This window comes from Zonotrichia albicollis, chromosome 17 (assembly GCF_047830755.1).
Source record: "Zonotrichia albicollis isolate bZonAlb1 chromosome 17, bZonAlb1.hap1, whole genome shotgun sequence".
NCBI lineage: Eukaryota > Metazoa > Chordata > Aves > Passeriformes > Passerellidae > Zonotrichia > Zonotrichia albicollis.
Window position 1 is genome coordinate 7,760,584 of NC_133835.1, and position 17,829 is coordinate 7,778,412.

A 17,829-nucleotide genomic window follows, 5' to 3' on the forward strand; every position below is an offset into this window, starting at 1 on the left:
TCATTCTTCCACCTTGCTAACAGCTGTTTATTGCTGCAGGCTTGTCCTGAGGTGCTGAGGAAGCCACTTAGCTTGGACCAGAGGCGCCCAAAGAGGCATCTGCAGTGGGAAGTTGGTCCAGGCTTCTACTCTGGGCTGTGCTCAACCAGATGATCTTGTTGCACTGCAGAAAAGCACTGTGAGAACTGCAGAACTGCAGGTGCAGCCCCCCAGGTCTTGTCCTGGTTTTGTGCTTCTCTCCTGTCCTCCCTCACAACCTCTCAGCTTCATTGTGGAGGATCCTGTGGGAGCCTGGTCTGAGTCTCAAAATGACAATGTGCTGTCAGGGGAAGCAAGGGACTTCCTCATGCCTTCTGTGAAGAGGGGTTGCAGATCTCCTGTCATGAAGACTGAGGGATTTCCAAGGACAAAATTGCTAAGAGGATTAAGATGTATAGGGAAGAAGAGTGAGCAGCAGCAAGAGCCCTTCCTGAAAGTGATGTGTGCCTGCCATGGTATTTATTTCACCAGAGGACTGAGTCTAAACATGACCTTGAACCTTGAGAAGAAAATTGGAGGAGGTTTCTTTGAACCTTTCTGACTCACTCTAATACCCAGTTGTTATTCTGTGTAGGAATTTGAGGAGTCTTTCACAAGAGGTAGGAAGTTGCAGACAGAGCTATGAACATCTTCAATTTTCCATTTAATCACACAATATTGAATGATAAATAATTCATGCATCTGCCAAACATTGGCTTAAAAGAACCCAATTCCCTCCACATTTGTCAAAGCGGAAGAATTCCATTTTGTGCTTTTTTACTTTACTTTGTCCTCTAATTCCTATCCAAATGGCCCCTTTGTCTGGGCCATCAACTCTGATTCCACCTGTCCTGTTTTGGGCTCATGCCCTTCCTTTCCTGTCACTTTTGGTGGTGTTGAGGGCCAGAAGAAGTGCAGCAGGAGGCAAGGAGGGGGTTTATGCTGGTCCCTTGTGATGGTGTTCACAGGGGTTTTCAGATGAGGGAAGAGACCGAGATCTGACTCCATGCTTGATTTATTGTTTTATGATATATTACACTATATCATTATATTACACTAAAACTGTACTAAAAGAATAGAAGAAAGGATTTCATCAGAAGGCTAGCTAAGCTAAGAATAGAAAGGAATGATAACAAAGGCAGCTCTCTCGGACTTTCTGTCTGAGCCAGCTGGGCTGTAATTGACCATTAATTATAAACATCTAAGATGGGCCAATCACAGATCTACCTGTTGCATTCCACAGCAGCAGATAATCATTGTTTACATTTTGTTCCTGAGGCTTCTCAGCTTCTCAGGAGGAAAATCCTAAGGAAAGGATTTTTCATGAAAAGATGTCTGCGACAGTCCCTGTGTGTCCCTGGGCTGGCCACAGGAGCAGCTCTGGCAGGGGAGGCTGGGGAGGGTTCTCTGCCCAAGAGCACTTCAGGCACCTCCTCCACTTCAGGAGGTGCTGAGGCATAAAAGATGCAGCTCTCTTAGGGGAATGGCTTTCAGACACAGCTCTCTGTCCACATCCTAAAATGAAAGGCTTGAGCTGAGCTCTGGAGCTCTCTCCCCACAGCAGGAGGAGCTCTGCCCATCTCAGAAGTTGTGACAGAGGTGCTGTGATGGCTGCTTCCACCTCCTCTCAGAGACTGTTTTTAAAGACAAATTAAAAGCATTGTATTCACGTAGACAAGGCATGAAAATTCCATATTTGGGAAAGAATTGCTGCAGAGCGAGACCGTTATGGCTGTAAAAACCTCTTCCCTAGGGCAAATGTTGAGATTTTCTTTGCAATTAAAATTTCTTTGAAACTTGGACTAGAGAAGATTTGGAGGAAAAAAAAACACACCCTCCTAAACTTTGAAAATACTTCTTTCCAAACAATGCTTGTGTGAGAGCTTTAACAAATACTGTTCCTCACAGTGTGTCTGATAGCAGAAAGTGACTGAACATGAGAAGTCAAAAGGTTGTGAATAGCTCCTGCTCTGGCAGTTGCCTCATTTTTCTATTATAATTTCTCAAGGCAGCATCAAAGCGGACAATAATTAAACTTAAAGCAACTTAAAAAGAAGGGAGAAAGAGGCATGTTTAGTCATACAGAGCTGAGCGTTGTGTAGGTACACATTCCTCTGCCAAAACAACTTTCCTCAACCCTGTGCAAGTTGATCTGAGAAGAAAGGCAGATGAAGGAGTTCCTTGCTGAGAGAACAGTTCCAAGGAAGCAGAAAGAGGAAATCCAGTGATTTACTTCAAAAATAAGCATGACTAAACTTTTACTACGGATAATGGGTTTTCTGCCCTGTTGTTAAAGCTGAGGCTGTGGTGACATCAGAGAGAGAACTTGATTTTATCATTGTCTGTCTGCTGGGCTCTCTATCAAGGCTGAGGACTTGCTGAAAGGCAGATTGCTACCAAATGTTGCCTTGCACAGTCTGGACCTGCATTTGGGAAATGGTTATCCAGTGACTGGTTGCATGACCCTTTCACTGTGTAAGTAGACAAAAGTAATTTAAATATCTTAATTAAAAAGCCTCTAGAGTTTTGGATCCTTTTGCCACTGATCTCCAGCATTTGTACACAGTGCTATCCAGGTCAATATCTCTTGATTTCTCTCTCTTGATTGGCAAAATTTGGTGATATTCTGGAAAGGACACTGAGTTAGAGTCTGCCTTCTGCAGGATCCATTTCAGCAGAGGATGCAATGGGCAAAACCCCAATTTCAGCAGAGCTTGCAGTGGCAAAAACCTGTCTAGCTTCCAGATGTTCCCACCAGATGTGGCACCAGTATTCTGGTACTTTGTCCAGCTTTATGTGAACATTGAGACTTAAATGAAAGCACCGATGGGATCTGCTGGGATGGGAGCTTGCAGTGCAGTGCCTGTGACCATCATCTGTCTTGGTGTGAGTGGGCATCCCACACCTTCTCTCTCAGCAGTGCTGCCTTTCCTTACAGAATTAGTGATGTGTGTTCATGTTTTCCAGCCAAGGATTGGTTTGTGGGGGCTGCAGCCAGGTTGTGCTGTTGGTCCCTGGTGTTCTAAAGCTGCAGAGTATTCCAGAGGGCTCAGTGCATTCCACTGTCCAGCCCAAAGGGGGAATCCTGAGGTGCCTCTTGAATGCTGCAGAGGAGCTGTGGGGATGTGGATGGGTGCTTGGCCAAGTGCCTGGTGTGGTACTGGCATCTCCTGTCAAGAGACAGCGTGTGGGATGTTGGAAGCTTGATTGTGATACCCCTGCCTGGCCTGGAGTTGACAGTGTTTTATGTCTGCTGAGATTGCCTCATCTCTCCTCTCTGTATTTCCAGGAGAAGTTTATAAAAAAAAAAAAAACTAAAAACCTGTATTTGCCTCATCTTGTCTTACAATATCCAGTAGAGAAAGTGAGCTCCAGAGAGCCTGAGTTCATGTCTTAGCCTTAGGCCTGGAGATTATGAACCATCTTAAAGCTTTGCAGCAGCCTTGCCATGCCTGCATTACCTGCACACAACAGATCTGGGGGGTGTGTGGAGCCAGCCTGCTCCTTTGCCCAGCTTTAAGCGGATTTGAATCCTGTTTAACAGGAGGAGCCGTGGTCACAGCCCGTGCTGCTCTGTAGGCAGAGCTGGAAAGAATTGCTCTGGGAGTAATTGCTGCTTTCCCTGCCCCATGTCCCAGCAGGGCTGTCTGAGGCTGGGCTGCTGTGCTGCCCACGCTCTCACATGTGAGGCAGGTGGGCTCCCCATGGGGTGCAGGCTGAGCTGGCACTAATTTGACCCCCAGAGCTGCTCTTGTGCTTGCACGTGGCTTCAGCTGCTCCTTGAGGTGACACAGTTGACACTGGATGGTGCTGGAGCCAGTGCTCACCCTCTGAGCTCTCAGGTAGAGGCACAGTGGGGTCAGAAGGAGCTGGGCAGGGAATGGAGGGGGCTGGTTCGTGCTGGAGGTTGGCCCCACTATTTAGAAAGGGTCTCCAGATGGGTTTGCATGTTCTGGGAACAAACTGGTGTGAAACTTGTGCTCTTCTTGCTGCTCTGACAGTGGGGCACTCATGGCTGCTTGCTGAGAGTCAGGTAGGAGCTCTGTCTGTCTGGTTTTCTGTCCTGGGTTGCCTCCAGGTGTGCTGTAGTCCTGCCTGTTGGAAGCAGAGCTGCAAACCCACTGACAAAGCTGTGACTGTGCTCTGTCTGCACCTCCAGCCTGCCTCTTGTATCTCCCCATGCTCTGCTCTGCAGCCTCCCTGTGAGGCAGCTGTGTTCAGTGCCACAGCTGGCAGAACCACAGTTTGGGACTGGGCTGCTTCCATTGGTGTGCTGTAACTCTGTGTGGCTCCCCACGACTGGTCAGAGATTCTGCTCCAGACCTGGGGATGCAGGCACACCACAGCTCTTCTTGTGGCCCCTTTGTCCCTGCAGGATCTGCCCTTGGAAGAGCACACTGTGAGGAGCAGGGGAGTTCACAGGCCCCCAGTTCCTAACCATGGGGTTGGGATTCTGCCTGCAGGTGCTGTCTCCACCCCAAGGACTGTCCCTGCTGTGCTGCTTCTGCTCCTTCCTTGGCTTTGCTGGCTAGCAGGGCTGCAGCTGTGTGAGGGGTGCTGCCCCGAGCTCATTCTGCAGGCAGCTAATCCAGCAGCAGGAGGACTGTGGGTGTCAGGACTGGGGAATTGTCTCTGTCCAGCAACCCTCCTACTGCAGCCTTCCTCTCCTTGTGTCCTCTGGGCTGTGGTAAAGCAGAAGAAAGCCCCAGCTTTAAGGAGCTCCTCTCTTATGCTTGGTATTCATGCTGTGGCTCTGCATTCTGGAGGGTGGTACAAGCAGTGCCTTGCTCTTGCCTTGCTCCTCAGCAGCCTTTGTAGCATCCCCATGGCTGTTCTGAGCAGCTGGAGCAGCCCTGATGCTGCTGCCACTCTGCTGGGAGGAGTGGGGAACCAGAGCAGTACATCCAAGCTCATGTTTGCTGAGGCTGCAGCCTGGGGTTGAGGGCTCTCCTTCCCTGCCTTTGCATCTTCTGGTACCTGGTGGGCAATTCTGTGTTTTTTACCAATTATTAGGGCTTGTCAGAGGGGCAGTACTGGTGTGCCAGCCCTTCCAGCAGAGCTGTGTGCATGAGATCCCAGGGATGCTGCCTCCCTCTGGGTGGGACAGTCCTCCCTGGGCTCCTGGCAGCAATGCAGGGCTGTGGTGTGCTGGGCACTGCTGCCCTGGTGTGCTATTGCCTGCCCCCTCCCCCTGCCTACTTTCTCCTGCATCAGCCTGCATTTGTAAAATGAAATAAATATTGACATGGACGGGATGCTATTCAATTTGTCCTGATCACTGGGCTGCGGTGAGTTCTGACAGAGCACAGTGTAAAACATAAGCTCAGGATGTAATTTCTACTGTCAACATGATGTACAGTAGAGCTGTGCCAAATGCACACCAACAAACTGCACAAGCTCTGCTGGGGAGGGCAGGGGGAGCTGTGCTGATCATTGCAGGTGGGGAAGGCAGAGCAGCAGGACAGGGGGCATCACCCTGGGCCTGGGGCAGTGTCAGGGTCTGTGCTTCACACTCTGCATGGAAACCTGCTTGCTGTGGTGTGCTGGGCATGCTGCCATGTGGGAACATGTGTGCTGCTGTGGGCTGGGCTGGCTGCAGCAGCAGATCCCATGGTTATTCACAGCCCCACTGCTCAGGTGTGGCAGGGGGAAGGGGCACTTCCAGCTGTTGGTGAAAGGTTTCAACAATACAGGGAAATAAACACTATGCTAGTCCTGTGTGATGATGTTCACAGGGGTCTTAGGATGAGGGAAGAGATGAGGATTTGACTTTATGTTTTAGAAGGTTTGATTTATTATTGTATGATATAAATTATATTTAAAGTATACTAAAAGAATAGAAGAAAGGATTTCATTAGAAGGCTAGCAAGGAATAGAAAAAGAAAGAATGATAACAAAGGCTTGTGGCTTGGACTCTCTGCCCAAGCCAGCAGGGCTGTGATTGGCCATTAATTAGAAACAACCAACATGGGCCAGTCAAAGATGCACCTGTTGCATTCCACAGCAGCAGATAATCAATGTTTACATTTTGTTCCTGAGGCCTCTCAGCTTCTCAGGAGGAAAAATCCTAAAGAAAAGATTTTTCATAAAAGATGAAAACAGTCCTGGTTCCTGTGCATGGGACCTTCTGGGGTGTCTTCATTCCTGCTGCTGCAAGGGCAGGAGTAGGACTTGGGGCTTTTGGCTTTGCAGCCTCTGTAAGAGGTGTGTGATGTGCAGCTGGAAAGGTTCTGCACACTGAGGAGAGACGTGACCCTGAAGTTGTCACAGAAGAGACACAGGCTGAGAATTTGCCACTGGAGAAGGAGGATCTGGTTTGTGGCAATGTGTCTCTGGGCTACAGATGTGTCTCTGGGCCTGCATTTTGTGGTGCAGGGGACTGGAGTTCAGCACAGGTTCTGTGGTTGGGCTTTGATGTCTGGATGAAGCAGCTCTGGTTACAGCACCTGCATTGCTGCCCACAGGAAGAGCAGCACACAGCTCAGCTGAGAGCAGCTGAACTTTGGGCACGTGACACCAGCAAACTGCATCAGCTCAGATGAGGAATCTGTGAAATATAAACCCAGCACAATAGCTCAGACTATGCGTGAGGTTGTGTTTCCCACAGCAACGCTGCCCAGCCCCATGGGTGCTCAGCAGGACTCTCTCTCCATGGCAGAGTCTGCTCTGTGGAGTGCTCAGATGCAACAGGACTGAACAAGTTGCCTTGGGAACTGTGGGCCAGCTTGTCTGCCAGCCAGGGAGCAGCTTTGCTCAAGTGGAGCTCACCCACTGCAGCATCTTCTTCTGCCCTCACTTCCTCTCTCCTGCCTTGCCTTAGCGTGTGTGCATTTAAGCTTGTTACTGGTTTATTGATGCTGTTTGGGACTGGGCTGCTTCCACTGGTGTGCTGTAACTCTGGTCAGGCTGACAGAGAGGGCCAGCGTCCATTTCTGCCATTTCTGTGTGCACAGGGCTGCCTGCAGTGAGTGCCTGGGGTTCCTGTGTCCTGGAGGAAATCAGATGTCCCTGAGGTGTGAGATGGTGTGATGAGGGGAATCAAGGTGGCTCCTGCTGCTGTCACAGAGCCAGTGCTAGTGCTCTCTGCCAGCTGTGTGCCCCAGTGCAGGGTTCTGGAGGCACTGGGAATGTGCTGCCTTTGTGTGCCAGCTCTCTTGGACACCCTGGATGCTGATGTTGGTTGTGGTGCCAGGATTTGCTCCACTGGACTGGCTTTCCTGCAGCCTCCCCATGTGTTCAGAAGGCCTTCAGTGTTGCAGAACTGCACTCTGGCACTGGCACTGCTGCCTTGTCAGGCTTCTGGCAGGGTTTAATAAATCAGTGTGGCTGGATCTGCTCCTGGATGGCAAGGGCAGGATGGTGGGTGAGCAGAATGGGAGACTTGAGCAGGTGGTGGCTGCTTCTCCCCAAGGCTCTGGCTGACATAGCTGTCCTGAGAACACATGCAGATGGATTCTTTTCTAAATTCTCTTTCTGGCAATTGAGTTTACGAGCTACAGCTCCTTGTACTCAGATTTTGGATGCAACCAGAGGTGTTTCCTGTAAAAGTGCTGCAGAGTGGCAGGCAGAGATGCTGGGCAGGGTGTTCTTCCCACACTTACTGTTTGTTTGCCCTTGCTGCTGACCTGAAACTCTTGCTCTGGCTCAGCTTTTGCTGCTCAGTTTATTGACATGTCTCACTGTCTGGGTAACCTACTCCAAAATAACCAGAGCTCTCCTAGGTGTGAGAGCTGGGAGAGGTGCTGTTTGTGACAGCAGTGAGTGCACTATGTCTGGCTGTATTTATCTTCTGTATAGCCAGGTAAGAGTGATAAAGCACACTTGCACTGGTTCTGTGAGTGTCTTCCTCTGGAGCCTGCTGTGGGTTGGGCAGCCCCAGTTCTGTTGCTCCAGACCCCAATCTCTGCATTTGGTCTGTGAATTTACTTTACCCTCTGTGTGGGAAGAGATGGCTCAGTCTGTCCCCCATCTTGCTCCCCTGAGTGTACAGAGTTAAATACTCTGGGTTTGATAGGGACCCTCACCAGCTGCCCTTTGGGAGCAGGGACAGGAAGCATTTCTGCTTAGGGAGGCCTGGCTGCAAGACACATTGCCAACAACTCACCTGGCTGGTGGGGAAATATCTTTATAATAACTGGGCTGGCAAGGAGGAGGGGTGGCATCAATGTTACTGCTTCTGTACCGTGATTGCCAACATAAAAATACACTGGAGACCCTGTTTTCCTTGGAGCATGAAGTGCACAGGGCTGGCACATGTGACAGCTGATGTGCATGTGTGAGTGGAATGCAGTGTGTGTAGATGGGGAGGAAATGTGTGTGCACACAAATGAGGCAGAAATAGACAGAAGGAGCCAGTGAGTGTGAGTGATCTTGGCTGTGCATGGGGTGGGATGTGTGTGAGACCTTTTGGTGAACAGATTTGTGCACATTGAGTGACACAAAACTTGTGAGCCATGAGCAGGCAGTGTAGAATGATGCTTTGTGGTTCTCAGGGAAGGGTTTGTCCAGACAAGTGAATGCAGACAGGAAGGAGTGCAGCAGAGATTCCTTGTTTGGGAAATGGCCCCATTGGTGGAGTCACACAGGGGAATGGCAAGTGAGGGAAAGGGCTGGAGAAATATGTGGGAGCTGTCCCTCCTCTGAACTGTTCAGATTCATGCAGGGCTCTGTGCAAAGCGCAGCCCGGTTCCCTTTCTGTGGGGAGTAGATGGACACCTAGCCCAGGATCATTTGCCTTTCCATTCACCCTCTTTCTGCTCTCCTCTGCTCCTCCAGAGGAGCAGCTGACAGGAGATGAATTCTGCAGGCTGGTGCATGTTTCATGAGTAGATCAGGCTGTGGCTGGCATTGCAGTGCTCTGGTGGAACCTCAGGGTGTTGGTGCAGGGAGAGATGGATGCTGCATCCCCATCTCCTGATCAGGCTCCTCTCCATGTGCTCACTGGATGCAATGTACCCTTGACTGAAGGTCTCATGTCTCAGCCTTTAGAGCCTTGAGGGTGGTGTGAAGCTTATACCAGAGTCCTTTTTCAAACTGTTACCTTTAGAGTCAGCCAGGTGGCAAATTCTTGAGCAGATGCTTTTCTGCTGCCCGTGGCTGCAGAGGTGAGATGACAGAGAGGTTCTTGCAGGAATGTCTGCACGGGCTGTACCTCCCATGCTCAGGGGCTGGTATCCCTCACTGTGAACCTTGTCTGCCTGCTGTGCTCTGGTCCTGTGCTGTGCCAGGAGTGCTGCTGCATCTCCCAGCAGTGTGGTTGGGCACCAGTGCCTCCTTCCAGGCACACACCTTGCTCCTCTCAACAGCCAGGACCATGTGGTGAGGGGGTGCCCTTGTCAGCAGGATCCTTGGTCTCTGAGTCCCTGCTGGAGCAGATGGCTGCAGTGCTGGGAGCTCTGCAGCCCTCCCTGTTGTGTTGCTGTTCTGGCAGGACCTGTGGGATTTGGCCTGGCAGTGGAGCACCTGGGGCAGAGCAGGGTGGGAGATACTGAGCAATGCTGCAGGAGCAATGCAGGGGGACACTGGGCCGTGTTTTCACACCAGCTCTGACACTTTGGCTTTTTCCAGGCTTCTGGAGATGCTGCTGACTGCCCTGCACCTCCCTGCGTGAGCCAGCAGAGAATGGAAGTGACTGGAATCACCTGGGCCAAGGACCCTTCAGCTGGCACTGAGATGGAGTTACAAATGGCCTTGTGAGCTGCACCTGTGGCACACACACCTGCCCTGCCACACTCCTTGCACAATAGTCCCAGGCTGCCTCAGGACAGGCAGACATTGGCCACAGCAGCTCATCCTGTCAACTCCTCTGTGAAAAGCCTTGTGGAAGAGCTTCCTCCTCCTCCTCCTCCTGTGAATGCCAGCAGCGGGTGTGTGTGCCCCGTGTGCCCACAGGCAGGCTGGGCAGCAGGCTGGGCATCACCCCCCTGCCCAGCCAGACCCACGGCAGCCCAGCACGGAGCCCTGCAGCTCTGTCCCCAAGGACAAATGCCAGCTGCCACACTCTCCTCTGGAAACCCAGGAGCAGCCTGCCAGGCACCAGCACTGACTGCTCCCACGCCAGCAGCGGGCAGCCCGGGCCACCTCTTGTTCCACATGTGACTCAGGCAGGACAGGGCACGGCATGCAGCAGGGACAGGGATGCTCTGCACTGACCAGGCAGCCTCACACTCCTGCTTCTCCTTAAAGGATGCTGGCTGCCTGTCCAGAAGCTCCTAGTGTGGACTTTCCTCCTGCTTCTCCCTAAAGGATGCTGGCTGCACACCCAGAAGCTCCTGCTGATGCAGCCCCCTAGAGTGCCATGGCGAAGGGTCTGCAGGGCCGCCTGTGCACCATGCTGCTGGTGCTGTGTGCCATGCAGGAGCTGGGCTGCTGGGCCATGCACACAGTGGGGCAGGGCCCTGGCGAGCCCGGGGACCCTGCGCTGCTGGCCGGAGGGAGAGTGAAGCGTGGCTGGGTCTGGAACCAGTTCTTTGTGGTGGAGGAGTACACGGGCACGGAGCCGCTCTATGTGGGGAAGGTAAGCTGGCCTGGTGTCTCCATGGGGGAACAGGGGCAGGGTGGAAATGCTGGCACTGCTGAGCAGAAAGAGGGCCCTTGTGAAGGTTGTTCACAGGAGCCTGGCTGGAGAAATACTCTGTGGACTGTGATGGCAGGTGCCAGGTCCCTGCTGGGGGTGGTGAGGTTAATGTGCTCCCAGGACACACCAAGATTTACATCTGCACTCCTACAATTGTATACTGGCTTCTTGTGATGTCTGGGGATGGGTGCAAGAAGCCCTGTCTCTGTGGGACAGGTGACAATGCCGTGCTGGGCAGGACTGGGTCTGCAGCCAGGAGGTCACCACACTTCCCTGGTGTGTGACCTCCGGGGAAGGCTGGACATGGACCTCTGCTCCCTCCACTCCTGAGGTGTCCTGAGGCTGAAGGAGCATTTCACCTTGGGGTTCTGGGCTTTATCCCTGTCTGGGAGCTCTGGAGAAGCAGCTGCCCCACACATCAGGCAGATGGGTTGTTTGTATTTGGGTGAAGGCAGTGCTAGCTGTTGGGACCAGTCAGAGGAACACACTGGAGCTGGAGGCATGCGCTCACCCCAAAGGAAAGTGCCCAAGAGCTTGTAGAGCAGGGCTGTCTGATGGCCTCAGCTGTCTGGGCATGAGTCTGGAGGAGCTTGAAAATGGGTTTCTTGGCTGGGGGCCAGCGGGGATTTCAGTGGTGATTTGTGTCTGTTTCAGCAGACACTCAAAGCCGCGCTCCTGCACCGCCCTCGGAGCAGGCCCAGCTAATTCATGGCTCCCCTGGGAGCAGCACAGGGCCTGTCACAGGCCTGGCTCTGCCTCTGCTCCAGCTGAACCCAAACCCACAACTCACCCGTTTTACAGCCCCTTTCCACATCACCCACCACGTCACCCGCCTGGCTCACAGCAGCAGCAGCTCTGCCTGTGATCCCCAGGGCTGGAAGCACCAGGGCCAGGCTTTTCCTGCACCAGGGCCAGGCTTTTCCTGCTTGCCTGGGACACTCCTTGTCCCCAGCAATGTGCCAGCCCTCCCAGCACAGTCTGTGGGTCCAGAGCCTTCCTGCACTGGGGCTTGCCCTCCGTGGATGCCTCTCACTCACCTACATGTGCTTTCTGGAGGGCCGATACCATTTCCATAAAATCTGGGTTCTCTAGCTAATCCTTCTTCTGAACTGTAATTTCCCCTGAGGCTGCTGTCAGTTTGATGTGGATTTCTTTGGGTTTTTTAAATAGAATTATGGGGTCAGCACTAGTTACAAACTTCTGCATGTGGACAGATCTATTTTAGATAGAGGAGAGGATTAAAGGGAAAAAAGCAGATTTAATTAAGTTGCTAATATTTAAAGAAAATTGATGAACTCGGGCTTTATGAGTTGGAGCAAACAGAGTGCGCCTTTATTATGGGCTAGTTTTTATTTGATTTTCTTTCTTTTCTAGCCCCAGAGCCATTTTTTATTTGTGTATCTGTGCTTTCTGTTTAATTGCTTTTAATAAGGAATGTGCACCTCTGTTCATATTTAATTTTGATTTAATTATTAGTATGTAATTAATGGCTCGGTAAGAATCCTGGTTGTAGTCTTTTAGGACAAGGAAACAATTTTCCTGTTTAACAAATGGGACAGATCAGCCTATTGTCCTCCCTCTGGATGTCCCAGACTCTGCTCTCCTTGCTTGGGGCTGAGCTGCAGGCAGGGCTGGGTGGTCCCTGTGCCCTTGGGGCCCAGCAGAGCTGTGTGCCATCAGTGTCCTGCCATGCCCAGGGGTGGAGGGAGCCCTGGGGCTGCGTCGTGCTCCCCAAGCCTGCCTGCTGTGACAGGGAGGGGAGAACATCCCTGCCATGTGCTCTGTGGCATCTCCCCTCGTGTTTCTGTAGTCTGCCATCCGGCCCTCCCCCATTAGTTGTTGTTTAGCCAAGCAGCACAGATTTAGCTCTTTTAATCTTCCCCTGTAAATCAATCTCTGCAGCCCCTTGAGCCCAGGCTCCATTTTTCTTCCTAGCATTCCGGTTTGCAGGGATGCTGGTGCCTGCTCCAAGCAGTCAGTGATGAGCAAATATGTGAAGAGGATGTGCTGAGAGCTCAATGTGGTGCTGGATGCTTTATCTCTAGCCTAATTATTAATCATGAGCCCGGTGTTGAGCAGGAAAAGCAGGTTTCTGCTGCCTGCACTGTACAGACCTGGTGCTCCTTCATTCTGAAAAGCTCACGGAGTAGCACTGAGAGCTGGGAGAGGATGATAAAGTGAAGAGGGCAGCAAGCTCTGCCCCAGCGAGTGGGGAGGGTGGAGACTGGATGGCCAGGCTGGGATGACCATCCCACAGACCAGGGCAGGATGGCCAGGGTGGGGTGACCACCCCATGGGCACATTTCCAGCCAAAGCCATCCCGGTGGTCCCAGACTCTGCTGGGCTCACAGCCCTATTTGCGAGCTGAGTGAAGGTCTCCTTCCAGGCAAGCCTTGAGAGATATGTCACCATGGGCAGTAATTTGTGAATGTTGTGCAAAATGCACTGAATTGCCTAACGTGTGGGTCCCTCACTTGTGAAATAAATACATAAACTGTATCTAACAAGACAAATATAATGAAGGCATCGTAAAAAAAGAGGCAGCTCTGGTATAAATTCTTGCTGGTAGAGCTGTATGTCTGAAAGGTGGATTATAGAACTGCAGTTTGGAAGATTGAATGGCCCATAAACATTTTCATATTTCATTAGCCGATTAATGGACGGCTTTTTTCTTTTTGTGGAGGGGGGACATGACTTTGCTGATTCTAAGCAAAAATTGTAGGAAACAAATGAAAGCAGCTGATGAAACCTTTCCGGGGGCCTGTCCCATTATGGATTGTCCCAATTAATGCCCATGCTGCTCCCTGTCAAGATGCATTCTGCCTGTCCAGTTACTGTTAATAGATTTCTCATAAGTGGCTGGATTGTAAAAACCTCATAACTCAGTTTAATGCCACCAATAAAATTATCTCTGGACGTCTGGCCTGGATTCCAGTCAGCTCTTGGTCCTTGGGGAGTTGCTGTTTACCCTTTCTTTCCCTAATTCCAAACATTGTCTTAATTAAAAAATGAAGCAGCAGAGATTGCCTGCAAAGGCATCTTCCTCAGGGTCTGTTTTTAGTCCTGGACATGAGCCGATTTGTCACACTCTTTTGCAGATTTTGTCCAAGTGGGGCTCTGGGCATAATGATGGGATGTTGTGACCCCTGTTGCCCTGCAACATAAACCCAGCACAGGGGTGCAGCCAGTGTGTGAGCTCTCCAGCAGGGAGATGTGTCAGCACCAGCTGCCCAGATCATGGAGGGTGGCTGTGGCTGAGGCAAAGCAGGTGGATGAGGATGGATTTTGGGCAATTAAAGGGAAAAAACTGTTGGTTGTGTAGAAGGGAGGGGATGCTGATGGTGCAGCTTGGGAGAGGTGATCCCATGCTGCCAGAATCCTGAGGGAAGAAGAGGGAAGCCTCTTTCTTTGGAGTGCAGTTGAGTTGTCCTTTGCTTTTCCATCATCTCATAACCCCTTATTAAAGGGGTTTGTCCCTTGGTTTGTAGTGGGGGTGGGCACCGGCAGAATCTGTAATCTGCAGAGCTGTAAAGACAGGCCTGAAATTCCAATTTATTGGGCCTTCATGTCAACCAGCAGGAGCTGTCTGGTGGTGCTCTCTGTCACTGTCCAGTCCAACAAGAGCAGAGGGGCATCACACAGGGACCATGGGCAGGTGGCTGGGGTTGGGTACAAGCACATCCCCAGCCTGCTCCCATCCTCTCCCTCTTTCCCTGACAGATCCACTCGGACTCGGATGAAGGAGATGGCTCCATCAAATACACCATCTCCGGGGAGGGTGCGGGCACCATCTTCCTCATCGATGAGATCACAGGGGACATCCACGCCACCGAGCGCCTGGACCGCGAGCAGAAAACCTTCTACACACTGAGGGCACAGGCCCGGGACAGACAGACGGACCAGCTGCTGGAGCCTGAGTCAGAGTTCATCATCAAGGTGCAGGACATCAATGACAGCGAGCCGCGCTTCCTCGAGGGGCCCTACATCGGCAGCGTGGCCGAGCTGTCCCCTGTTGGTAGGTCTGCTCTGGGAAAGCTGCACCTCTCCCCTGTCACACCTTGGTCAGCTCTGGGCTGGGAAAGCTGCACCTCCCTCCTGTCACTCCTTTGAGCCCGCTGTACCCCACAAAAACCACTTGCAAATCTCAGGGATTGCAGAGCTAGGGAGCCAAAAGGGAAAAATAAATAAGGTGGCTTAAGAAAAACAAGTGGATAAATCCTCTGAGCTGATTGCCAGCCTTTGGCTGAGCGCTCAGTCTCAGCCCTAAGCCGTGCTCTGGGGACGGGTCGTGGTGGTGCCAGCTGCCTGCTGTGCATTGACTCTGGCTTTGCACAGCCCCCTCCCTCCTGCAGGCTGGGTGGTTGGACTAAACCCTCACAAATCAAGGGGCTCACAAGCATGCTGGGTGGTTGGACTAAACCCTCACAAATCAAGGGGCTCACAAGCATGCTGGGTGGTTGGACTAAACCCTCACAAAGCAAGGGGCTCACAGGGTATGCCTGTGGTTCAGATTGGTTTCAGTGGTGCCTCTCCCCCAGCTCAGGGCATCCTCTGTGTGCTGCCTTGTGGCTCTTCTGAGCCCCAGGGCTGCTCAGACATCATCCCTTTGAGTGTCCCCATGCAGAACTGCCAGCCCCTTCTCAGCTGGGTCTGCCCTTCTCTGAGGGGCCAGGCCTTGCTGGCTGAGATTGGGGAATTCATGTACCTGTGACAGCAATGTGGCTTCCCTGTGTTAGCCTTTATTGCCCATCCCCTTGGCAGCAGGCCCCTCTCAGGTGTGTTGGTGACCAGCCTCGTTGAACTCTGAGGGCCAGGCTGATGATGATGAGGCTGCACAAGTCCAACCCCTGGGATGGCAGAGCAGGACAGTCAGCACTGTGGCCACCCAAGCTTTGGGAGGGGTGCAGGGAGGTGATGTGTGAGCTGCAGCACTGCTGCCCTCACTTCTGCTGGGTTCCCATGCTGCAGAGCACAGCTGGAGTCCAGGAGAATGGCTTGAGCTGCACTGCCTGAGGCCACAGCATTCCCTGTGCACACTGGGCTCTGTCCTACCCCTACAGCAGGCTGTGTGTGTTGGCATGTGCTGTGAGCAGGAACCATAAATCACTGTTCCCAAAGGCTGTGTCCAGCTAGCAGGCAGCTTGTGGAAGGCTGGCATTGAACATCAGGCAGGACCCCAACACTCAGCAAGGGCTGAGACAGCACAGGGGCAGCAACAGTGCCAGGAGTGCAGAGCCCCCAGGGCAGGGGGACAGCTGAGAGCACCAGGGGCTTGAGAGGAGCTCAGGGGAACCACCAGGTCCTGCTGTGCTGCTGTAGAGGTATCCTGGCTGCAGAGGGCAGGGGATGGTGCTCAGTCTGCACTGCCTCAGGACAGAGTTCCAGCTCTCCATGGTTCATGTGCAGCATATTGCAAAGCTGGTGAGTGGCCTGCAGCAGGTACAGAGGTGCAGGAATTGCAGCAGAGGAGCTGCTGCTGCCTGGATTCTGTTCATGTATGCAGAACAAGTTCTTCTGAGGTATCCCAAGCTCCCCTTCTGCTTCCAGTTACCTGTGCAAATCCTTGCCTCAGTCAGAGTGACCCCTTGAACTACAGCTGGGTGCTCCTGGAGAAATGAAAGACAGCATGTGGGCACCAAAGCAAGAGGCATCCTGTTCCCAAAGGGAAGAAAGAAATTAAATTAATCTAATTTGCTTGAACAACATTTTAAAAAGCAAGGAATTCTCAAGTCTGGGTATTAGACAAGGATCCCAGTTCTTTGAAAATCACTAACAATTATGGAGCTGCCTGATCAGACTGATGTGAACAAGACATATCAAAGGAGACAGTTTCTATGCGAAATTGGAGATCAGAGGGAGAAAGAAACACGGTTTCACAACATGAAAGAAGGCGATTCCTGCAAATTAAAATACTCGGAAGTTAAAAGTGAAGAGAAGTGCTGTGAAGGGCGTGGGCTGCATTTCCCAGCTGTGTGCTTGGAGAGGGGAGCTGGAGCCAGGAGCCTGCTCTGCTTTCCAGGCTACCTGCCTGCAGTCTGGCCATGCTTGGGAGTGCACGGGCTGCTCCAGAGCAGCCTTGCCCTGGAGATGGCCCAGGGAGGGTCTCACACATCATCTTCCCATGGTGCTGCTGCCAGGGCCCCAGCAGGGTAAGCACAGAGCTGGAGAGACCCATTGGAGACTGCTGCTGCTGCTGCAAGTGCCCAACTCCTTCCCACTTCTCCCTGGGCGTTGCCCAGGAACAGGCAGCACGAAGGACAAGATGGGCACAGACTGTGAAAGCATAAACAGCAAGACTGGCAAGGAGCTTTCTGCTCAACCTTCTAAGGTTCAGCAGCTGGGAGGTAGATGGGGCTGCTCATGGACCTGGTGTGAGAAGTTCAGCTCCAGATGCTGCAGGAAGGGCTGAGGGTGCAGGATATGGGAAGCTGCTGGGCCAGGGAGGTGAAGTTCAGGATATTCAGCCTGCCAAGCCCTTTTTGTGTGGGAGTGCTCCTTGTGTGGCATCAAGGCCAGGTGCAGCTGTGCTCATGGCTTTGTTGTGGTTGTTATTGATTATTGATATTTGCTGTCTGAGCTGGACAGAGCATCTTCCCTAGAGCTGTGGGGTATTTCCATGAGAGTGACTGGGGAGTGTGCCTTGCTGCTTTCCTGAGTGCGGATGGAGGTGATCCCAGCTTGGTGCTGGCCAAGCAGGAGATTGAAGGCTGGAGAACTTAGGTTGGCTATTAGTGTATCAGGATCAAAGCCTGGGGACCTGGTGGTGGCCAAGCTGCTCTCAGCACCACTTGTATTCATCTGTAGAAGATAAATGTACTAAAAAGAAGGGTGACTGGGATGGGGCCACTCCAAGGGCAGGGCTGCTCTCCAGCTTGGAGCTGCTCATTCCCTGTCTCTGCAGCTCTGCAGCCTTTGCTCTCCATCCCAGCCTGAAGAGTTAAGGGTGACCCCTTCTTCCTCCTCCTGCCGTGGTCTTGCCTTCCCAGACCTCGCTGGGGTTTGTGCTTGGGTGGTTTTTGTTCTCAGTCAAGGCAGCTCTCAGCTGCACTCTCCATTCCCTGCCAAGAGCGCAGTCCCAGCTCCCAGAGGTGGGTGCCTTCCTGGGGCGTGAAGAGGAATAAACCAAATACAGTCAGATCCGCTCTGTGACAGCAGGAGCAGATCAAAGGACATTATTTGCATAATGAAGGAGTACTAATTGGGAGGGAAAGTCATTTGATTTCCTAGTGTCTAAG

The 17,829-nt window shown here is 52.1% G+C and overlaps 1 protein-coding gene across 1 annotated transcript in view; it reads left to right on the forward strand.

Annotated features, from left to right (window-relative positions):
• Positions 1 to 17,829, forward strand: part of CDH22 (cadherin 22) — a 79,853-nt gene that overhangs the window by 16,500 nt on the left and 45,524 nt on the right. The window contains exons 2-3 of the mRNA XM_074553929.1: positions 9,586 to 10,534; positions 14,315 to 14,609. Coding sequence (XP_074410030.1) covers positions 10,316 to 10,534; positions 14,315 to 14,609 — 514 coding nt within the window. The 5' untranslated portion in view covers positions 9,586 to 10,315. The remainder of the gene's footprint in view (positions 1 to 9,585; positions 10,535 to 14,314; positions 14,610 to 17,829) is intronic.